The sequence below is a fragment of the Sarcophilus harrisii genome, chromosome 1 (assembly GCF_902635505.1).
Source record: "Sarcophilus harrisii chromosome 1, mSarHar1.11, whole genome shotgun sequence".
In the NCBI taxonomy this organism is placed as follows: Eukaryota; Metazoa; Chordata; class Mammalia; order Dasyuromorphia; family Dasyuridae; genus Sarcophilus; species Sarcophilus harrisii.
In genome coordinates this window covers 600,873,237-600,898,928 of record NC_045426.1, presented here as the reverse complement: position 1 = coordinate 600,898,928, position 25,692 = coordinate 600,873,237, and the positions used below count along the sequence as shown (strand labels likewise).

At 32.3% G+C, this 25,692-nt stretch overlaps 1 protein-coding gene across 5 annotated transcripts in view; it reads left to right on the top strand.

The window, feature by feature from the left end:
- TRPS1 (transcriptional repressor GATA binding 1) overlaps positions 1 to 25,692 on the top strand; it is a 296,456-nt gene that overhangs the window by 73,538 nt on the left and 197,226 nt on the right. For all 5 annotated transcript variants that reach the window (XM_031947133.1, XM_031947131.1, XM_031947130.1 and 2 more), the window contains one exon: positions 1,560 to 2,683. In XM_031947133.1, coding sequence (XP_031802993.1) covers positions 1,560 to 2,683 — 1,124 coding nt within the window. The remainder of the gene's footprint in view (positions 1 to 1,559; positions 2,684 to 25,692) is intronic.

Below are 25,692 nucleotides of genomic sequence, written 5' to 3'. Positions count from 1 at the left end.
CTTTGTCACCTGGTAAGCCAATAATTATTGAGTTGTTTAAGTTTAAGTTAGGTTTAAGTAAGGTGAGCATCCTCTTTCTGCCATGCTTATCCTTTTTAAAATTTGTCAATAACTTATCAACTAGAAAAATAAAAAAGCGTGTAGAAAATATCATATTTAAGATAGTATACACAGAAATGTTCTAAGTATAACATTCTCATAAAGTATAAAATTATTCTTTAATGGAAGAATATGAGATGGTGACATTCAGTATATGTGGGCTTATAGCACATTATTCATAGAGCCATCTTTATTTTTGTATGTTAGATGGCTAAAAGGCATACTATTTGCATTTTTAAATGTTTGCTTTTAATGATTTTTAAATGTCTGAGACTTTCCTTATGGCAGGATTCTCACATGAGCAGTGATCACATGCTTTTTTTGTGGCACAGCTGTTGAAAAAGGGAGAAAATAATTATTCCATTTGACTAATATATGACAACGGGATCCTGCAGATATTCAGCAGTTCTCTGACAGTTGGAAGATTAAATCTGTCACTCTGAGGATTATTTCAGTCAGAAATTTAGGATTTAAAAATCCTATCTTAACACCAAGTAGAGAATATGAAGGAAGGAGGCTAAGTCCAATTGTTAGTAGTGATGCTGTCCAAATGAAATGGTACATGTGTATTATGAGGTTACATAGAATGTGTCTAGATACTATGCAACTTCCCAATCAGGAAAAGAAATAATATTATGGTGAAATGTATGGCATAGATTTTGACCATATTTTACTTTGGTCTCTAAAAAATCTTTTTGAACCATGGCCAAATGATCTCACACATTCCAGGGTAGTTGTGGGGTACTTGTCAGAAGGGCTGGGACATTGGCAATGAGAATAGAGAGTTTAAAGATGTATGTCTCAGAAGCCTTGCTTCCTTCTTATATTCCATGTTACACTGACTTGCCCTTTTTTACCATTCTTCCTGTTTATTCTCCATTCTCTTATTCCTCTTTTCAGTTGTAGTGTTTTGGAGTTTGAATGTATGATCATTGTTGCATCTTAATTTTAGTACAGTACAAGTATATTCAGCCTGAAATCTCATTTCTATAGGAACAGGAAAGAAAATTTCTTTGGAGAGGGTCTATATTAAGTAACTTTTGAGAAATTGTCACTGGTTTTTGACAGCAATTTTTAATCTTTGAGAGAAACAAAATAGAGTCTCAAACGATCTGGGATACTCCTTCAAGAATGCAATTTGAGGAAAGTAGTTCAGTTAAACTTAGTCACTTGAAAAATGTTTCCTAGATTTCTAAAATATACATGCCTAAATTCTTGAAATAAGCTCTCAATACATTATTTCTTGTCTGTTTCATCTTTTCCTTGGTCCTAATATGCTTAGCATGTTGTTTTCTCAAATATGTAACTATTTTTAAAAAATGAAGGTAATTTATTAGTAATTTATTAGCCATTTATTTTTAATGTGAAAAGATTATTTTTCCTTTTCTCTTTTTTTTTCCATCAAGGTTTCTGTTTAATTAATGCAACATTTGAAATAATATTACTCTCTTTTCTGGCAGGTCACTTCAGGTGGAACTTTCATTGGCATTGGACGCAAAACTCCTGATTGCCAAGGAAACACCAAGTACTTTCGCTGTAAATTCTGCAATTTCACATACATGGGCAACTCATCAACTGAACTAGAGCAACACTTTCTACAGACTCACCCAAATAAAATAAAGGCTTCTCTCCCCTCTTCTGAATCTGGGAAATCTTCTGAGAAAAACTCTAATAAGTCCAGCCCCACTCTTCGAGATTCTGGAGACTTGGGAAAGTGGCAAGACAAAATTACCGTGAAAGCAGGAGATGACACTCCTGTGGGTTACTCAGTGCCCATCAAACCCATTGATTCTTCTAGACAAAATGGTACAGATGCTACCAGTTACTATTGGTGTAAATTTTGTAGTTTCAGCTGCGAATCATCCAGCTCCCTCAAACTGTTGGAACATTATAATAAACAGCATGGGGGAGGACAGTCAGGAGGCCTTAATCCAGACTTGAATGATAAGCTTTCCAGGGGCACTGTCATTAACCAGAATGATCTAGCCAAAAATACAGAGGGGGACCCAGTAACTAAGGCAGAAAAGGGCTCCAGTGCAGCTAAAAAGAAAGACTTCTCTAGTAAAGGAGCAGAGGATAATGTAGTGACAAGTTACAATTGTCAGTTTTGTGACTTCAGGTACTCCAAGAGCCATGGTCCTGATGTAATTGTGGTGGGGCCACTCCTTCGTCATTATCAACAACTACACAATATTCACAAATGTACCATTAAGCACTGTCCATTCTGCCCCAGAGGCCTTTGTAGCCCTGAAAAGCACCTTGGAGAAATTACTTATCCATTTGCTTGTAGAAAGAGTAATTGTTCCCACTGTGCGCTCTTACTCTTGCACCTGTCTCCTGGGGCCACTGGAAGCTCCAGAGTTAAACATCAGTGCCATCAATGCTCATTCTCTACGCCCGATGTTGATGTTCTCCTGTTTCATTATGAGAATGTGCATGAATCCCAGGCGTCTGATGTCAAACAAGAAGCAAATCACCTGCAAGGGACAGATGGGCATCTGACTGTCAAAGAAAACAAAGAACACTCATGTACCAAATGTGACTTTATTACCCAGGTGGAAGAAGAGATTTTCCGACACTACAGGTAAGCTATAGGGGAAGGGGTCACGCTTATCCTGGAGTCATAATAAGAAAGGGCAAGAATCCAAAATTAGTATCAAGTAAGTAGTATATGTTTCTGTTCCCTTATACTCACAAATATCCTATAAGTGAGTAAGGGATATGATCACATCAGAGTTTGATTTGATCAATGATTTAATTTTAGCATAATTGGAAAGTAGCCAAAGGTGGAAAGGATCCAGACCTGTGATTTTATTGGTAGGGGGAATTCCCTGTTGTGGAAATCAGCTCTAGCACTATAGACCCACAAGTAGTTTTTTTTCTCCCCTTTAGGGAATTGTATCTTACATTTTCAGGGAATTTGCCTGGGATACTTGAAAGGCTAAATACTTGCCCAGGATGACACAGCTAAATATGTGTGTCAAAGACTATTTAGTATCATGACTCATTTGAAGTATTTGATGGGATTTAGTTTTCTTTCACAATCTATCTTGACTAAATATGTTGCTTGTATTCCACAATGGTTCCTTAGATTAGCTCTTTTATTATGGGTCATACTATCACATTTTCCATCTTTGATTCCAAATATGAAACAATCAGCTTGAGAACATGTTGCTGCTGTTTGTCTTTCCAAATGAGCACAGGCATTCTACTGACTGCCGAATCATTGCATAACCCCCACTAGGCTTGGCCTCCAAGCATGAATCCTTTTCTAAGGTAAGTATTCCATATTGTAGATGTACAGTGTGGTATTGTACTTTTATAAAGTGCCTTCTTCTCCAGGCGGATAAAGCTTTTTCTGTGTTATATTGTGTTCCTATCTAAAGTAAGACTAAACTGGGTATTTTTTCAGGTTACTTTCAAGCCTTGTCAACTTTATGACACTGGGGTCCCTAATTAATCCTTTTTCATTATCAAGGAACAGCTGTTGGATGAGTTTGAAAAAAAAAAGTATAGAAGTGATACTTAAAAGGGAAGTAGAACCAAGGGAAAGAAAATAAGTCCATTTCACCTGGTGTGAAAATATGAGTCTCAAAGAGTAGAGGAAGAAAATCTCATATAACAATACAGATACAAAGATGAAGGGCTGTACTACATTTATCTAATTTAATAGATTAATTTTTTTTAGACCAATGTTGAACAAAAACACACTGTGCTTGGAACATCAAAACGGCTGCTTATCTCAATGCTTCACTGTAGTTTTAAGTTTCCTCTAAGCCTGAGGGTGGCACCTCACTTGTATTAATTACAGCAGATTGTTCGGCCTTTGCCTTTAATTCTGGGGGAGGGCCAACTGTGGTGAGCTTTACCAGTTTTCTGAACTCTATTGTCATTCTAGTGGTCTCCATTCAGATTTAAATGGAACATTGCTAACTAGGATTTTTTAGGCCAGCTGGCTGCTCCCATTCCATTTTAAGATTTGAGCAATAATGTCCAGACCAAGTTTTTTCTAGCTCAATTATTTTAATGATGCTATCAAAGTAAAATTAATTTTAAAAGATACTTATAGAACACCTTATTTATTCCTCTGTTTTATCTATTTGTCTACCTGTCTATCTTGTGAGACTAGAGTACAGGCAATAAAGTATCCCAGATCTGCCAGAGTTGGAAATTTATTATTTAGAAAATCTATAGATTCTAATGTACATTTGTCATTAACTTTAGTTCATGTCTTGAGTATTGTTTTACTGTATATGAAACAATCATTTAAATATTTTATTTATAAAACAATTGTACAGAACAATGATATAAGACTAATTAAATTCCTTGTGCTCATATGAGACTTTTATAAAAGTTATCTTAATTTGAGGTTGGGTGAAAAATTATCTTTTAGAGACTTTAGTTCATAACCCTTTATACATAGGTTTGTTCTTATTTTTATTAGCAAAGTAATACCTAAAAAAACCCAAACACAACTTAACCTAATGCCATATTTATAGTACACAACTACACATATACATACAAACATAATTTTTGTGTATATATACATACATTAATAATTCAAAACTTTCATTTTCAGTTTCTGAATCAAAAGTATGGAGAAAAGATTTAAATGGAGTGGAAGGCTTAACAGTTGAACAAACTAATTATCTGTAGAAACTCTATACCACACCATTATTCCCTTTCTGAGCTTTAAGTATAAAAGTTGGATGAGGAAATCAGAATATACTACGAGTAATCTTAGAAGGCACCCATTAGACTTCTTCATACTTTTATATTCATGCCAGAAAACAAATATACCTTATGGTGGTTTGAATTTTTAAAAAAAGAAGCAAAACTGGCCACTATTTTACTGGGAACGTGGACTTCTCTATGGATGTGATTTGTACCTTTTAGTTTAAGTTAACTCATTTCCTTGCTAAGTTTCTTCTTCCTGCCTGTTCCTTTGATTTCTCCACCTCACTCCTCAAATGACTTGATGTAAATATAATTCATCTCTTTTCTCATGTCAATAAGCACTTTTACATTCCTACTATGTGTCCGACATGGTGTTAAATTGTAGCAATACAAAAAAGGCAAAAATGTTCGTTGTTTTTTGTCAGATTTTATCCTCCTTGATCACTTTACAGCTTCTGGCACTCATGGACAGTCTCCTTTTTGGACACTGGCTTCTCCTTTAAAGTCTGAGATATTCCATTTCATTCCTTTAAGGATCCATGATTTTATTAGAGTCTACCAACCTAAATTGAAAGCTCACAACTATATGGTAGATCATTTGTAGAGAGTTGTTTTTTACTAAAAAATGAATCAGTTTGTGGCCAACCTGATCACATATCATGTTTACCTCGTCTGAACCTTGGCAGCCATTTAATCATCTTCAATTCCAAATTCAAAGCCTTTCCAATTTGGTAGAACCAACAAAGCTTACACTTCAAGGTCATCACTATTCCCAAGACCAGAACCACATCATTTCACACTTGCCCAATTACTACACAATCCTAATTTATCTCTTTTCTCACATCTCTAAACTCTCCAATCCCTCTTTCATCGTTGCCAAAGAAATCTCCCTAAACAACATATGTTACTCCCCTTTTCTCCAGTGATACTCCGGTGATCTTGCATTTTTTTTTTTTTTTTTTTTTTTTTGCATTTAGTGCTCATCACTACTGTGTTTCAACCTACCATTCCATAGTTATTACATATTACTTACCTTTAGACATTCTATAATACAACCAATTAAGTTCTTGTTGTTACTCTTACATAACATTATGTTTCTCATCTCCATTCCTTTGTCTAGGCTGTCTCCATACTCAGAAAAAATTTTTTCCTCAACTTTGCCGTAAATATACTCATTTTCCTTCAAAACTCTGCTTAAAGTCCATCTACATGAGGCCATTCCTGATTTTCCCTAGCTTCTAGTCCTTCCTCTTGAAATTTCCTTGTATTAACTTAGTATATTGAAAGGAAATATGTTACTTTGGATAGAGATGTGATCAGGAATACTCAGGGCTTAATTCCTGCCTCTGTCACATCATGGCTGTATGACCCTGAGCAAGTCAATAAATCTCTTAGTGCTCAAGGCAACTCTTGAAGGCTAAAATTTGCAGGAAAAAATTATCGACTTATTTTACAGATTAATAAAATATGATCCAACAGTCAAATTCAGCCTGTTGCTTCTGTTTTCATACCATCCATTTAAGAATGATTTAACTAGAAGGCAGACAATAGTTTGCTACTCACTGATTGAATTGGTAAAGGAAATTCTTTATTAGGAGTTCCCTACCCTAATGAAATCTCAAGTCAGGTCACATATTCACACATAAACACACATAGCACACATATATGCATAATGCATATATAGGTAGCTACATGTATATGATGTATCTATATATCAAGATACATATACAATAAACTAACATATATTATACTTATGTGTGCCAATTCTGAATATTTAAATTGTTTTTAAAATTTCCAAGTTTTGAATATGAGTTGTTTCTTTCATATAGTCATTTAGTATATATATTGATTGATTAGTTAATCTATATATGAAATATCTATTGGGCATTTTTCTATTAGTAATTTGACCTACATTAATGATGCTTTCATAGCTATGCTTGCTTTATAGCTTAAAATAGGGTTTAGAACCACATTTTCTTGGAAAAATAAAAATTATAAACCATCCTGGCAAATCTAAATACCTTGTTACTTTTCCAGGTGGCTGTCATTAAATAATTGAAACTCTTTGCCAGCAAATTCAGTGGTACTGTAGCTCTCTTTTTGATTAGTATATTTTCATATCCAAATATAACAGTACATTGTTGGTTAAAACACAAGGGACTGAGAAATTAAAATAAAAATGAATAAGCCTAAAAGAGGCATCTCAGAATGGGATTTTTGTAAGGAAGTAATCTAACTGAATTGTTTTCACAAAGGCATAAATAAATGAAAAATTTCAATGTAAAAACTAAGCCATGTAAGATTTAAGAAAACTTTTGCTTTGAGATCAAGTGGTTTTTTTCACTGCGTACATTTTGAATTTTTTACTTTATTACATAGATTACTTGTGTCCTCTGAAACATTTATTTGTAGGTCAGATTGTAAAATATCGTCAGCTATTGTTCTTGGTATATTTAAAGTGAGTGATAGTTACTTCCAAACAAAGAGATGTTTTCGATGTTACTAGACTAATTTGTTGAATATATGAAAGTCTGATGTAAATAGACAGATACAGACAGACACAGACTAACATTAAGAGACAGAGTTAGAGATTAGAAACCTTAGAACAGCATTTTCCGGCTTTTTATGTGAGTTTCCCAAGGATATCCCATGGATCTTGTGAAAGAAAAAAAAGCATGAAAGTCTGTGACAGAAGTAAAATATCACAAAACATATAAATAAAAATGTTTGTAAATGAGTATATAATACATCCATATTGGTTTATATACAAATATCAGAGCAACAGTTAAATGAATTTCTAACTTCCTTGGAGAGAGTAATTCAACTGAAACAAATCACAACTCTTTAGAATAAAATAGATGATCTTTCATAATTGCAGTGACTAAAAATATAATTTATCTATAACCTTTTTTTCTCATCAAATCTCTCTGAACTTAATGAGTCTGATACTTAGTTAGTCTGATACTTGGACAGTGGAATTACAGACTTACTTGTAGGACTTTTTATTCTAAAGTTCTATTTTTTTGGCTGTCCCAATAATATAAAATCTCTTCTATGCTGTAATGAGGCATCAAAAGAAATCTTGGTTTTACATTATATTCTCTCACTCAAGTAGATCTGGGACCTCACTGATGTGTTTATGCTATCCAGTGATGGAAATTGTCACCCAGGCATGCCTACCCATGCAGTTTAACTTTTGACCATGCCATCTTATAAATTCACCAATATACCCAATGGATTAGGATCTAGTCTCACTCTCTCTTGATAATTGTGAAGACAGCATTTTGTCTATCAGTTATCCTGACTTTTCCCTATTAGGCAGTCTTTTTTTTCTCTTTTATTGTTGTTGGTCATATTTTTCATTGTTTATTAGGTTTAGTGTATTATAACCTACATATACATATACCATTTCCCTTAAGCTACCTAACTATAATTGTTGATTAAACACTTATCTATGATAGTGATATCATCTCCATATGTTTATATATGTATAGATATTTTAAAGCTTGCCTGATACTAAAAGACCTTTCTGAAGCTTAGTCATATTCTCAAGATAAAATTATGTTGAATAACCATTGTGGATTTTCAATTTATTCTTATGTTGAATTGAAACTTACTTATGTTGGTCAATTGAATAGAAATCAAAGAGCATTGAAGGATTATATGAATATTTTGTGGAAAAACTTAAATAGTCATTCTCAATGAACACTCAGGAGTAATCTGGCCTTTTCAATGCTTTAAGTGCTACTGTCATGAGCTGTGAAAATCATAAGTAGAAATATTGGGAACCCTATGACATGTAGTCATGGGAACTGTGGCTATAGTTTCTGTTGAGTAGTGTTTATTTGTAACTCTTGAGTGTAAAACCACAAGTATGTATGCTATTCCTTTAGAGTTTTCCATAAATATCTGGTTTTACTTCTGTTACCACATAGATTTTATTCAATGAACAACCAAGTTATCTTATATTTGTAGCTAATTCTTCCTACTTTCATTCATTCCCATTTTTCACTCCCTGCATCTTATTTCAAGTCTCTACCTTGTATTTGAATCTTGTCATTCCTTTTCTAGCTAATTTCTTTGTCTGACTTAATTGGTCTTCTCATACAATCTACACTGTTATTCCCTTATTCAAAATACTTTAAGTGGTTATTTGGTTCCCATCAGATAATATCTAACTTCTTCTTCATTTTATTGTTATTTCTTTCCAAAAGGAAAACCCATTCTTCAACTTGCCAGCTTTTAGTTTTCCCTTCCCCCCCAAAAAAAAGATCATTTTTAACTCTCTCAAATTTGCCTTTCTAATTTTTATTATTCCTTTTTAAAAGAAAAAAAAAATACTGTGTAAGCTTTACCAGTCTTTTCCCTTTCTGCTTTGTTTAACAGTTAACTTTCTCAAATCTATTTTCATTTCTCCATTCTAGTTTATGTTGATTTCTCTCTTCTCTGAACTTCTTTAGCACCTGAGTACTATTGCTACGAATGGGCACTTCACCATATATTATCTGGTTCACAAATACACCAAAAATCTTTGATTTGGTCAGATACCTTACCAGTCCAATTAAGGATTTAGAAAAAGTAACACCAGGGTGCCCTCAGCCTCTAAACCTGTGATTATGTTATCAATTTTGACATTCCATTCTTTTCAAAACTCATTGTTACATAATTCCCCAAATGATGATGACCTTTTTCAACCCTAATGGCAAATGAGAATGTGACAATCGGTGAATTGTAATCTGCATTGATTTATCCTTGAATTGGTAAAGTAATAAATATTCATTTTCTTGAAATGAAAACATTTATGTTTTAGCTGAAGAATCATTTCTCAATTTTGGGCAGTTTAGTGAAAAACTGCTTTTTTGGTATGATTTATAATTGCATTTAACCAGAAATAAAAGTAATTTTATTTTTTCTCTAAAACTTTATTATTCTTTGATTTTTTTCTGTGACTAGTTTAGTTTGTGAGGATCTTCCAAATCAGTGGTAGATCTTGCAAACTATTCTCATTCTGTGTAACACTTGTCCATTTTGACCTGTAAACCCCTAAAAGTGGTGTACATTACATGTTTTTTTTAATCTAGATCTCTTGATCTTCCATGTGAATATGGGCCATATATTATTTACTGATCATTCTGGTAATATGACTGGCCCATTTCATTTTCTGAACATAAAATCCTTCTGCTAATATACTTTAATTCACTTTTTCCTACTTAGTTTTTCATTATTCCTATTTTAGCTTTCAGAGACTCACCAGTCTCTCTCCATTGATCTTTAAGTTGCCCAGAACTTTAATTCTTTGGAGACCATAATATGATGACTCTTAATTATATAGCATAAATGAAAGAAAGCTGATTTTAAAAAGAATATCAGCATGAAACCTGGATATCAATAAAATAAATGACCAATCTTTGAATGACAATCTAACTTGCTCTCCTCTTCCTCTTTTTCAATTTTGAACTCACTTCATTATCCATCAATAATATCTTTCCAAGATGTGTGTATTAGTAGGGACCAATTATGTAATTTGTCCAATCAGGTGCTTATCCAAGCCTGTCTAAGAGAAATTCTGCATGCATTTCCATTCTTTTTCAGTAGTTCAACAAAACTATTGAGTAATTATGAATCTCATTTTTGGGAATTCTACAATGTTGCTGTACTTGACATAATCACTATGATGCCATCTAACACACTCAACCATGGGGAATCCTTTTTCCTGTTGAACTGAATTGAGGATGTTTTCCATAACTGTGTCATGTCATACAAATCTTTGTCAGGCTTGTCTCTTACTGATTTATGCCTGACTGATATTACTACTTGAAAGGTTGTCTAAAAAGTTATCTTGTTACAACTTTCAATTTTTTTTTGATAATTTTGTATGAGAGGCATTCTGTTAAAGAATGATAAAATTTTGCTTTATCATCTAAAATGGATTTTGTGAACAGATCAAATAGACATACAAGGATCTTGTATTCTCTGTACCTTTCAATTAATTATGAGATCATAAAAATTATATATGTAGTAATATATAATTTGTCAAAAAACTTGTTATTTCATACTTTCATCAAGAATATCATTAAGATATGTGAAGATTATCATAAAGGTTTCATAGAGATTAGGAAGATGAAATATGGTCTGACAGTTAACAATTTTTTTAATTTCTTCTTTTTCAGGGGAAATAATAAGATTCATGATTTCCCCCCCCCCCCAAGTATGTAGCATACTACAAATATTTTCATATAGCTTGAGAATATTATCTTCTTATACCTTCAAAATTGTTTCACAATTTTGCACAGGTCTCCTTTATATACAGTTGGTTTAGTCTATTCTATTCATCTTTTAAAATTTTCTTTATTGATATTTCTACTGTCTTATGCTGCATATTAGGTACTATTCTTTTAGAGTACAAATGTTGTGACTTCATACTCATTGATGAGAAAAATTATTTGTCATGAAGAGTTTTACAAATCTTTTCCATTTTTTATTTATTTCTTATCCTTTTATTTTCATCCTGAGATACTATTGGGATGATCTGGGTCAATTGATGTCTTGTCAAGCTTTATATAAACTTTTTTTTTTTAATCTACTCTTTTCCTCTGTTTTATGAGTACAAACTGCTTATTATTTTCCACCACCTTCCTGTAAGATTTTATAAATCAGTTTATATTCTAAACTAGTGCTATCCTTGGCTGTCACATTATTCTACTTGGCAAAGAGATCGGGTATTTGCTGTTTAATGTAGTTTTCAGGCTCTTCTGCTCTCCCTTTTGTAGTAATGGTTTTATATTAGCTACCCTATTTTAAGAAAAGGTGATTTTTTGTGTGCCAATATCTATTCTTTTATCTACTTCACATTTTTCAATTTAGATAGTAGAGTCTAGAGTTGCTTCAATTACACATATCTTTTACCTTTTATCTTTTCTCCTAATATAATAGTGATTTTTTCTAACCAAAAAAAAAAGTATGACTGTACAAAGATGTTATAGAAATGACTCTAACCTCAGAAACTAGTTGCTTTGTTTTTGTTATAAATAATTTAATTTTTAGAATGACTGATTTAAAGATGAAATGATTCTTAGAGTTCATTGAGTTGTATTCCTTCATTTTACAAAAACAGCATTCTTAGGGGAAAACAAAAACAAAAATAAAAACAAATTAGTTTTAGGGAGTATAAGTGATTTGCTCAAAGTTACATAGCTACAATCTAAAGTAAATTTAAATTATAGTCTTCCTTTATGATCTGATTTTGTGTTCATTGTGCACAATACTTCTCAAATCTTTTAAACAAAATATATTCATGATATAGAGGCATTAGTTTCTGTATAGTCTATCAGCTATTGACATCCCTCATTTCTTATTTCCAAATCATTTTTTTTCCACATCCATATATGATTTGATTTTAAGGGACTCAGTGACTTCATCAGAGAACATCTCTATGTTAAAAAACCTAATTCTGCCAACTTCTAAAGAACATGGGAAATCTCATGAAACTTTGTTTTTTCTCGGTGTTTATAGCAAGAATATCAGGATTGATATGATTTAATTATTTCAGTAATGTCCTTATTGCTCACTGGATAAGGATATCACATTTTTAGAGTTCCATTTTATAGGTCTAAGAACTCTGTGATTCTCAGAACTTTGTTTCTTTTCCTTCTCCATTTTATAAAAGGCAAGGCACACATTACTCAAGTCCATTTTGCATTTTTCTTTGTTTCATGGGTATCCTCAGTCAAATAATTCATCATAAAGTGGCTAACTTTCTGCTAATGGGAAATAATGTAAAAGGGAAATAGTGTGGTGGGGAAACCCACGTCTTCCCTAAATTTAATATAATACTGTGAGAAAACTGAAACTGAAAACATATGATTAGTCATATTCTCTTGGCTTTGTAAACTTTTTGAGGTCATTAGCCATGTTTTCTGTATCCGTATCTTCTCTGCTTGGCTTTCAACATTTTCAACATTTGTTGAATTGAATTACAAAATTCCATTTTCTATCAGTGGATTTTCTGTGGCATAGAACTGTTCATATTAGATAGATGATAGACTTTTTAATGCTTATGTTTATTTCTCTGCTAAATTATATGTATCTTGTGCATCCAATTTTTAGGGTCAATTTGACTCTATATAACTAAATTCTCCTTCATCTTTATATCTAAAATATTTTCTTAAGGTGTTTTTTTTTTCCATCATTCTATGGAATTATCCATTTACAGTGCATCACTTGCAGTCCTTATTGCCAGAAATGTAACAAATTAAAAGAATGGTTATCTTTTCAAATTCTCTGATTTGCTAAAATATATTTAATACAGCCTCTTTCATTTCATCCTTTTTACAGTAGTCATTTTAAAAGTTGTTGAATTTGGTTTTAACATCCTTCATTCCACTTGATGATATTTTAATGTATTTGTAAGATGTGTAGATGAATAGATGACTCTTAGGGCTAATTGGCTAATATTTACAATTTATTCTGTTACTTTGACTCTAACCTATTCACTGAAGAAGCAAAAAAGAAAAAAAAAAAACAGAGGAAAAAATTCTTTGCCATTGATAACTTCAGTGGAGTGAAATTTCAACATTTAGAGATAAAAAGATTAAAAGCAGTAAATTGCAAATTTGATATTGCTTCATCTGTACAATGACTATTATGACTAACATTATTACGAGAATGGTCATGCCTTACTCAGAACAGAAAATATTTTCACTAATTGTGTATAAAGAACCAGCATCTTTATGGGCACTTTAATGTACTTGTCAACTAACACTTTACGAATGACTCACACTTTTTATAAAACTAAGATGCTGCTGGGATGTAAAGTTACTAAGTATTGAAATCTTAAAGGATCATGTAAAGTAGCATCATTATAGCATTTGGCATTGCAATCAGAAGGAAAGGAGGAATAAATTGTATTTTTCAACATAACCTTTTGGTTTCTTTGAATTGGGTATAATGCAGTCTTTTTAGAATCATTTATTTGTGATTCAACTTGAGAACAAAAGGTAAGCTAATTATTGTTTTGAGATCTCTCTCTGAATTCTCTTTCAGTTATATAATCACAATGGCTACTGATCAACAAATCGCTATTGTATTTGAACATCCATAAAAAGCTCAAATAGCACCATGGAATGACTGCTTCAGAAATGAGAGTTATAGAAAGATCTACTATATAATACTACAGTAGATTTTTTTTTTTATTGCTATGAAAGTTATTTTTGTATAGGTATTCTGAAATCTGAAAGCATTTTAAATTATGATATTCAAAAGAAAACATTTGCATAGAAAGGCTGTGCTTATTAAATTTTCTCCACTTTGATTGCCTTTAGGTATGGAATACAGCTTACATGGTATTATACCTATGATTATTGTTCTTTTATCGTGCTTTTATTATTCATCTTATATTGTTTGTTGACTGTCTACCATGTAGAAGGTGGAGAACAAATGTATAGGGAATTAAGATATGTATAAAATCAAAATAAAGTTCTGATCTGGAGGAGCCTAAAACTTAGCAGAGTAGGTAAGACAAGTCCATGTGTAATTACTACATAATATATAGAAAGTACTATATGTTGTAAGAATAATACAGATTCTGTTGCAATTCAAGATCATGTATTGCTTTGATGATGATGCCAGATATTATAAATAATGTGATATTTAACTTGAATTTTGAAAGATAGATAAGGGAGACAACTCATTCTGTAAATCAACAGCATTGATAAAATTCTTTTAGTTTATAGCATGACAGTTCAAAAACTCCAAGAAATGTAATGATTGTGTCTTTATTACAAAGTAGGCTAAACAATATTTCTTTTTCTTTTCTCAGGCCTGAGACAGTTTATAATTGTGTTCCAATGTCATAATTCTATGTTGGATGTTAATCATTATATGTTATCTCTCATATTCAAATTCAGTTAAAAATAAAATAGTGTATGGCAGCACAGCATTTGACTTCCCAGTAAACTTATATGAAAGAGAATTATATGACAACAGCAGCAATGAGAAACGTTGCTTACAAAGTCATATTGTATATTATACCTCCATTCTTTCCAAGACAAAAGAAAATTTCTAAGTATTTTAAGCAGCAACAGAGAACTGTGTGCCGTATAACAGCGATAATTTAACATTCTCAAATTATAAACAATAATCAAATTATTAATTATCATTTTAATACTATTTATTTTTTGTTCCTTTTAGTTAGTGTTCTATTTGAACATTATCAGTATAGTATGGTTTAAAAAGGAAAATTATGTTTTTTGTCATAAACTCTTTGCTTGGGCCTGAAAAATAGACACTGGCAAGAGAAATAGAATTCAGGTAAGGACTGTGATTGACACACACAGTTTAAAGTTCTCATTGACCTTATGGGGATTTTCACTATAATTTTGATGAGGAAAAAGGAGAGTTTTATTGTAGCAAATCTGATAAGAACCCTAGCACCATTGATAATATAGTTGAAAGGAAGAATGATAAAAGTTCCTCTAAATGTGATTATTTGCACTTTAATCATGTATTTGGGTCTGATATTATTAGGAGAAAAAGTGCACTGCACTGAGGGGATACCTTAACTCTTTCAGGCCTCCAGGGTACCGTTTAATAGATTGCGTTTTCCAATTTACTAAGTGGTGTTCAATGGCCTGAAAGATTGAACAGTTTTCTTCCCTCTCACTAATAGTAGTCAGATGGATAATCTTAAGCATCTGAATTGTGAAGATAATAAGATCATTATCTGTGTTTCTATTAAAACCTTAGGAGATGAAGGGGATTTTTCTGAGTTCATACCATGAATCACAGATAACACAATTTGTTTATTCAGTTTTTTATTCTTCTATGAAAAGCAATATTTAGACAGATTTCTCTCTCCCCCTTTTCTTTCTTGCCTATTCTACCCCCTTACTTTTACAGTATAATGCAGAAAATCACATTTCTTGCTAAGAAATTAAGAAAGCTACACTATATAATGGAAGACAGAAGAATATCAGTTAGCTAACATTGAAAGACCATTGGATTCCCATTGGGTTTAGATCCTGTCTCTCTCACTAGTTATGTGGCCTTGGAAGGTCATTTAGCAAATCCTCAGCTTCCTCCTTTGCACTGGGCTGTATTACTTCTTGGTTCTATATATGACCTATGAGTGCTGGGGGGAGGCATATTAGTAGCTTTCCAGTAGCTGTTATCTGAGGAAGAATATTCTCTCTAACCTACCTACCTAGCAATTGTCAAGTCTCTTGACAGCTAATAATCTAGTGGGTAGAGTGTTAAATTTGGAGTCAGAGAGATCCGAGTTCAAGTCCAGTCTTTCATACTTATTAGCTAGTTAACTTTGGGCAAATCCTTTAATCTTTACATCAGTTTCTTCATCTGTATAATGGGTATAGCAATAACACTTACCTTCCATAATTGTTGGGAGAATAAAAAGAGATATTTGTGAAACATTTTACAAACCTTAAAGCACAATGTAATGCTATGATTATTATTAATCTCTACCCTAAAACCTTCAATGATGATGAAATAGTGATATAATTGATGATTTAGTCCACTTTTTAGCTCTGTTTCTTGGCAAGTTTTTCTTTATATTTAGGCAAAATCTTCATTTCTGTAAAATCCTCACATTGTTCTTGAGTGTGTCTTCCAGGGACAACGTAAAATTCTTCTTCCATATGACAATAAATCTATAGGCTCTTATTAAATTCCTAAGCTATGCCAAATACAGTTCTAAGCATCAAGAATACAGATACAACTTATTGTGTATCTAATTTATATTTTAATATATTTAACATCTACTGGTCATCCTGCCATCTGGGGGAGGGGGTGAAGGGTAAGAGGTGAAAAATTGGAACAAGAGGTTTGGCAATTGTTAATGCTGTAAAGTTACTCATACATATAACCTGTAAATAAAAGGCTATTAAATTAAAAAAAAAAAGAATACAGATACAAAAATGAAACATTCTGACATCCAGAAGTTTACATTATTATGTACAATTTAGCTTAGTATCATGGAATCTGTTTTTTAACTATCTTCTCTGTGTTTCTTCTCCTATTAGACCCATTCAGGAACTTCAGGAACTATCTGATCTATATTCCTAATACTTAGTACAGTGCCTAACACTTATTAGGCACTTAAAAAAAATAAATGTTTCTTGGTTATTATTGCTGTTCTGACCTCTCAGTAGTATCTGACTCTTTGTGACTCAATTGGGATTTTCTTGCCAAAGATATTGGGGGTAATTTTCCATTCCTTCTCCAGTTTATGTTATAGATAAGGAAACTGAGACAGATATGGGACTTATCCAGCGTCATGTAGCTAGTATCTGAAGCCAGATTTGAACTCATAAAGATGATTTTGCCTATTATTGGTTATTGGCTATATCAATCTTCCTAAAACATTAAGTATCAAGATCTTATAAACTAATTTTGATATGGTCTGACCATAGCAGATTACAGTGGAATTCCCACTATATAAATAGTCCACTTATAAGAGTTCAATACATGATTGCATTAATTTTTATAGCAACCTAGTCCCATTTGATTTCTATTCAGCTTGTAGTTCACTAAAACTCTAGTAAACTATTTTCATTTCATAGGAACATTTTTTAAATTCATTTTTTACCATCACCACCCCCATCCTGCCCTCTTGCAGTTGAATTTTAAATCCAAATATAGGATTTTTATATTTGTTCTTAATTGTGATGACTTATTAAAAAAAAAAAAAAACTTTTAACAATGCTCACATTTCCTTTACTTGACATCATTACCAATGTCTCTTGAAAGGTTTTATTTTCTAACATTTATATCAAGAGCTATTCTTAGTTTCTTAGATCAAAGTAAAGTTCTTGCTGAAACATGTTAAGAGTCAGGGAGTTGACCATCCAAGCAGGAATTTCAAATTGGGTCATTTAGAAGACCCAGACTCTTAGTCTGAAGATGTGAAGCTCTGTGGTGAATTCATTATTGGGCAGGTACCCAGGGCCTTGGAACTATATTTAGCTGAAGGTGTGAGCTGTTTTCAAGGTAAGTATTGGTTGTGTCAGAAAAAGAAAATTTCCATATATTTCAAAGCTGGTAGAGATCAAAGATACTGGAACTTTGTAAAACAGACGATGAGTTTCTTGTTTTAAAAGTTGCACTTTTGTGTTTTCCTCGAGAAAAATTGTTGATTATGAAGGAAGTGAAGATAAATCAGTACTTACAAATATATTTGGAGATGAGGGAGAAAAATGGGACTAGAATACTTTAAAGTTGAAATAGTTTCAAAACAAATAAAGTTGAAGTAAAAGAAATCAGACCTAACTTTAAGTAAAAATCTTTTCAGAGATATCAGTCTTATAGTTTCTTTGGGAAAATTGCTACTTATATCAGTCATCTAATATTTTTGATCACTTTTATTTTTTTCTACTTGTAGCAAAAAACCAAAATATTTCTTGTTCCATAGCGGTTTATAATTTAGTATGTTAATATTAATCAGTATATTAAATGAGACTTCTTAGTTAACAGTTCTTTACAATGTATATAGCTTGGAAATGAATACATTTCTTTTCTGTGGCCAATTTTTTAAATAAAGTAGAAAAAGGAAAAAAAAATTATCTCTAGAAATATGGATTCTTTGAACCCAAAGACAATTTTTTAACTGATTATTTTAAAGCATAGGATGGCTATTTGAAGTCTGATTCAACAACCAACACATGAGTTAAATTGAGATATAATTTTTTTAAAAATTACTTTTAATTTGTATTTTCAAAATTGCATTAAGTCTTTTGACCAAACTAAAAAATGATTTTTTTTTTCTTAGTATGAATGTAAGGACTTCATAGATAGGCTGAGCATTGCTTTTTGTTGTTGTTGTTGTTTTAGCAATGTTGTAAATTCATTTGAAAATTTTATTTCAGTAAATCATGATCTTTTAGAGTCAATAAAGTTTGAACCTTTCTTCACTCATAAAAGATGTGGGGAAAAAAAATCAACTTCAAAAAACTTCATATTTTCATCAAGCATGCCTTTGATTCCTGCACAGACTATATTATATTATGTTAATGTTTTCTTCACGTGGTTTTTTCTTCTTGGAAGAAAACTTCAACTCAAAATATTTTGAAAATTATCCTTATTCTTTGAGAGTCTTATCTGCTACAGAGAAAGGTTTTTTTCTTGGGGGGGGGGTGCATTTAGCTAGAGCATCAATTTCAACCATAACAACAACACACCCTTTGTCTAATAACCTACTATCTTATTTGTTCTTTTATTTTTGTAACAGTCCTGAAAGGTAGATGCTATTATTATCTGCATTTTACAGGTTGAGAAATCGAGGCTCCAAGTTAAGTGGCTTGCCTAGGGCCATAAAGTTATTAATTCTCCAGAGCAGGATTCATATTTAGAATTTCCTAACTCTAAGTCCTGTATTCAATCCTCTAATGCACTTAGGTGCCTTCATAATTAATAATTTACTCATAAACTGGTAGAAATAGATATTGATACAGATAGTTATACATTTATGCATGTACATACACATACATGCAAACATATAAACCTAGAAATTTACATATGTTGAGTATATAACACATACACACAACATGTTTTGGTGAAAAGGAGTATTCAGACATTATGAAGTAATGAAGTACTTATCACATTGGACCTTTATGTTCCTGTGTTGTATACATACATGCTTGCACATGTGTATCATATTTCAGATACATATACAACACATCTGATCTATTGAGAGAGAGCAAATTCTATTCCCTGGTGAGAATGTCAGTATTGAATTCTAGGTTGGGGTATCTATCTTCTTAGGTTAGCTTATGTTGTATTAAAAATATGTGTATATTTTATATAGCTTATATATTGTACTTAAAATCATCTGTTTTATCTGGACTTTCAAACTCTCCTCTGTGTTTCCCCTGCAGATGATTTTCATTGTATTGTGAGGTGCTACTGCTTGTTATCTTCCATTCTCCTCCTCTATAATGTTTTACAAATGAATTTGTATGTTGAACTTATTTTGGTTTTGGCTGCTATCTCTCTAGCCTTGGCAAAGAGATTAAATATTTGTTGAGGTGGTTTCTGGGTTCCTTCTACCTTATCTTTGTGGTTACTGTTTTGTAATGGTTAAACTTCTATAAGAAATGGTGATAAATCCAATGTCTTTACTTTTGTCCAACTGTAATCTCATTCTGGAGGATAGGGTAGTAAGAGGAATTGCTAAAACCTGTTTAAAGAAGTTGTATTGAAATTTTAATTACACACAATATGTTCTCATTTTTAATTTTTTTTGTTCTCCTTTGAAATTGATTTTAACTATTGTTCTAATCAGATTTCATCTGGATAATTGATTCATAAATAGTTTCTAAATCAATATCCCTTTTCCTGCTTATTAATATAGTTGGTTTCATATTTGAAACCTTTTCAGTGTTTGCCACATATATTACCTTTATTTTCTCTTTTCAAAGAAAATGATCTTGTTAGTCTTAGTGGAATGAATCTTGATTTGGAATCAGATTCCTAGATTCAAATTCCAATCTTGCTACTTATTTGTGCCTCTAACTTTTGACAAACTGCCACCACTATGGACTTCATTTTCCTCATCTAGAAAATGAGATTGTTAGGCTAAAATGTTACAGTTCAATTTTGTCATTACATGCAGTTATGAGGCTTATTAATTTTCCACACAAGCCTTTGAATGATATTGTTTCCATAATCTGAACTATATTTTCCAACAAGATTTACTCTCCTTTCCTTTGCACAAATTCAGATCGAAATGATCAAGAATCAGGATAGATGTTGACTTGTTATGAAGGTCCTTTTGAATTTTTCAGAAAATTCCTCTTTTTTTCCCCCTTTCCCTAAGACCTATGTAATTATGGTAGGTTTTGTTTTTTTGTTTTTTTTTTTCCTAACACTCATTATGAGCACTATGAATCAAGGTGGCAAATGACCAAAACATGATGTTTCTGGTGGCCTTTAGTTGGCAACTGAACCTTTTCCACCAATATCTTTTTTTCACTTTTCTGAGAACATATCCTTCCATTTCTTGGTAGTTTATATCTATTATATGATATGCATTATGCATATTATGACAAAAATAATTCTAATTGGCAACAGGTCATAAACTTAAATAAAAATAAAATGCATTAAAAAGGTAATTCATTTATAACAATAAGCAGAGATTAGTAATCCAAAAACAAATAAGAAAAAAGTTGGTCTAATTGAAAAAGAATCAACAACTTTATAGATTTTTAAACATATGTAGCATCTGAAAGCGGAAAAGGATCATCTGTTGTAACTCTCATTTGAATGAGGAGGAAACTGAGACAGAAAAGAGGTTAAGTGACTCCCCTAAGCTTTAGGATAGTAAGCTGATTGGATCAATGTGTTTTGCGTTCAAGTCCCTACTCTGATACTTAATAATTGTGTGACTTTAGGCATCTTGTTTCATTTAACTGAGCTGCAATTTCTTTATCTATAAAGTACAGTTAGTAAATACTTGCTTTTCAACTATATTATATCTGTATCTACTGTATATATATCTGGGGTTAGAATTCAGATGTTGTACCTCTTTACTAGAATTCTTCCTCTTATTTTGTGTCATTAGGCAATTAGAAATGCAGGTTTGGAGCTTGGGAATGAATTAGGGCCGTAGATACAATTTATGGAGTCATCAGTAAAAATTTAGTATTTGAAAACATAAAATGTAGAGTATATTTGTGAACTAGAGAGAGTTTAGAGGGAGAAGTAGTGAGTACCAAATACAAAACTTTAGGAAATGAATTGTTTGGGTATGAAAAAAAAAAAGGAATAAAGTGTTTCTATGACAAAGATTATAGGAAAGAAGCTATTAGAGAATTAGGCGAAAAGTCAGGGCAGTATGGTATTTAGTTATGTTTTAAAGTGTGTATATTTTTTATAGAGAGCATAAAATATATTGTTATGTTATAGGGTAGTCATAAAAAGTATTTTGTTTCTTTGATGTGTATTAATAACAAGTAACACACTGTTTCAATGTAATAAGTAGCACATGTTTTACAAAGCACTTCAGTGCAGTACTAAAGCAAACTTTTTTTTTCAATAGCGCAAGCCAGTTTGTGTTATTCTATCTATACCAAGTACACCCATAGAGATCAGCCCAGTTGAAAGAATATTGGAGTTGAATTTAAGGAATCAGGATTCAAACACTTGCTTTAGTTATTACTTTCTTTGTGATGTTGGACAAATCTGCCCACCTCTCAGGGCCTCGATTTTTAATTAGGAAATGAGAGGTTGGGCCAGATGATATATGAAATTTTTTCTGGGTCTAAATCTATTATTCTATAATCTATCAGTTAAGCTTTAAGAACATTCTTGTTCTTTAACAAAACACATATCTAAATATATTCAGGTCTTTCTAGAGTAATTTTATTTTAATTAGAGATAAATAAAAATATCTTAAGAGAAACTTAGACTTTTCATGAGCCTTTTTTCCAAATAATTTAGAATAGTGGGACCATTACTTCATTGACTGTGTAGAATCAAATTGGTGATAAAAAAAAAAAAGCACTTTGTAAATAGCAATGTAGAGATTTTATATATATATATATATATATAACGGAACATTGTAAAATGCAGCAACAGACTTGTTTTTTAAAAATCTGTGAATCCATGGTAGGAAAAATATTACTTAAGTATAATTAAGCAAAATAAGATAGGAAAAAAAAATATTTAATCAAGTAGGAAACCCTAATGTGTTCACTTATATAAAAATGAAGATGTTTTATTTGTCAAGTCAGTAAACATCTATTAATCACTTACAATATATCAGATATTCTGCTAAGTTTGGGAGATACAAAGGCAAAAATAGTAGTTGATCTTAATTCACTGTCTATTGGAGTAAGAATGACCAAACAATTATGATTTTAGATATGTGTGTATTTATGTATGTATAGTATGTATATGTGTACATATAAATATATACTCATATACTGTATATGTGTGCATACATACATACATATTTTAAGATAAATTGAAGATACTTAGTTATAAGATAAAAGGGATTGGAAAGGCTTTACATAGATGGCATTTTAGCTGATACTTGAAAAAATTCAGAGAGATCAGGAGGCTGAAATGAAAGAAAATTGTAGGAATAGGAAAAGGTCAAGGAAAATGCCTAGAGTAGGGAAATTTACTCTCTAATGCTTGGAACAGAAAGGATGCCAACGTTTCTAGATCTTAGAGTAACCAATGGGAAGTAAGATATTATTGGAAAGATAGGAAGGAGCTAGAATATGAAGGACTTTAAAAGTTAAACAGATAATTTTATATTTGATCTAGGGGGTACAGGGGGGAGGGGAGTGTGAAACTGTATAGTTTATTGTAATTAGCTAGGAGGAGTGATATGATGTGACTTCTACTTTAGGATGACCACTTTGACTACTAAATATAATAAGATGAATTAAGGAAGAAGACCAACTAGAAAGAAATTGAAATAATCCAGGTATAGGTGATGAAGACTCTCCTAGGATACTGTGGGAAGAGAGAAGGGGGTGGGGGCAGATGTTATAAAAGTAGAATCAGCTGGATTTGCCAATTAATTGAATGTAGAGATTGAAGAAGTGAGAAACTGAAGAAGATTGTGTATAAGCATGAGGCATGGAAAGATGTTAGTAGCCTGAATTGTAATACAGAGGTTAGGAAGAGAAGAAAACTGGGAGGGAGGAAATAAGGAGTTTGCTTTTTAACATTTTTAATTTAATGTCCATGAGACATTAAGTTTGAGATTTCCAATAGGTAGATGGAGATGTAAAACTAGACCTCAGGAAAGAGGTTAGGGCTAGATAAATAGAAGTGATAATTAGCTGCATAATGCTGATAATTGAATCCATGAAAGTTGATGAGATAAGTAAGCAAAAGGGAAAAGGAGTGATGAGAAGAGAAGAGGAGAGGGGAGATGAAGTAAAGAAAGAACTGATCCCTGGAGAGCCTTGGATGGTGGGGAGGGAATCTACAATGAGTATGTATGGCCTGATTGAAAAACCAATAAAGGAAACTGAGAAGGAACATGCAGACAGGTGAGCAATGAGAAGAAAGCACTTATGTGAAAATCTGGAACAGTGACAAGAAGAAGAAGGTTATCAATAGTGTCAAAAATTGTATGCAAGAAGAGATCAAGAAGGATGAAGATTGTGAGTAGGCCTTTAAATTTAACAATTAAGAGCTAATTGGTAACTGGCCAAAGCTGTTTCATTTGATTGATGAGATCAGAATCCAGACTGTTAAGAACAGAATGACAGGAAATGAATTAGAGCTATGAATTATAGACTGCCTTCTCAGTGAGTAGAGTCACTGCAGGGGAAATACATGGGATAATAACTCGTAGATATGGATAGATCAGGTGAGGATTTTTGTTTGTTTTAGAATAAGGGATACATAGTATAGACAATATGAAAGCAGTAGTAGACAGGGAAAGATTGAAGATAAATGAGAAAGTGGAGATGATAGAGGGAATAATTGTTAAAAGAAAATAGGAGGAAATATGGGATCACTTTTGCATGTAAAGGGAATTTACCAAGAAGCTACCCTTTCATATGTGAAAGGGATAAAGAAAGAGATAGTGGGGAAAAGGTATCTGACTGATGTAACTTGAGGGGGAAGGAAGAAGGAAATTTTATATCAATTCAATAACAAAGACAACAGTAAATAGAATTGTCATTTCCATATACAGAGCATAGTAGGAAAAGTGGAATATGCAAGATGCTTCAGGTCCCTATCATGTGTATCATGTTATACACTTTCTAAACACATAGCAAATTAACTGTTTTTCAACTTGTCCTGTTTGTTTATGCTTCTTTTTGGTCTTTTCACTGTTTCTTTCTCTGCATTAAAAAATGTCTCGATTCTCTTTTCTTTCTCTTTTATTATGCTGTCCTTATTTCTACTTACCCTCCCATCTTCTTCCTTTGGGGAAATTTTTTTTTTAAACAGGAAATAAAAAATGATGTCCTTGTAGGAAATATGCGACATAAAGCAAAATAAATATGCTCATTGGCACTGTGTAAAAATGTGTATCTTATTTTTTAACTTGAGTTCCTCACCTCTCTATCATGATGTGGGTAGCAAAGTAAAGACTATGTGATCTAGTGGAAGGAACATTTAATCTCAAATTTTAAGGACCTCCATTTAGATTCCAGTTTTTCATGTTATTGTTTTTGTAACCTTGAGTATAGAACTTCAACTCTCCCATTCTCACTTTTCTAACCTGTAAGGGTGAGGTAAGGGTGATGACCACGTTAGCACCCAGGATACTTTAGAATCAGCCGGAGTCAGGATAAGCAAAAGTCCTTGATCTTTATTCTTTGTGGACATGAGAAGAATGGCTACACAAATCTGGCCAGGATTCACTCTGGCTTTCTTACTCCACCCTTTCATCCCTCCTCCTCATCTCTCTATACACCAACAGATCGAGCCTGCACAGAATGGTGGGGTGGGTCATTTTCCAATCAAATGCTAATAGAGTATTGTCCAATTGGTAATTAGCCTTAAGTGCTTGCTTGTCCGAACCTCAGCGCATCTGCTCGGTTTCAGCCCATTACATCAGTTTTCTCACCTGTAAGGGTGAGATAAGGGAATGGGGCTTCATGATTTCCAAGATACCCTGATACCTATATAGTTCTTGTGGTAATGTTTTCCTATATGAAATAGATATCACTGTACAGCCAACAGCTACTTGTCTTAGTGTTTGTAAACTGTTTCACTGCGTGTGCATACTTGGTATAACAAAATGAAAAGTCACATTTAAAAAAAAATCACACTTTAAAAAATATGGAAATAAAAATTTATAGTTAACTGTACTTCAACTTTGGTTGCTCAAAGAATGAATGCTCTGATATTTGTGGAAATATGTATAAAGGAACTGTACATGTTTAACATACATTGGATCACTTGCCAACTTGGGATGAGGTAAGAGAA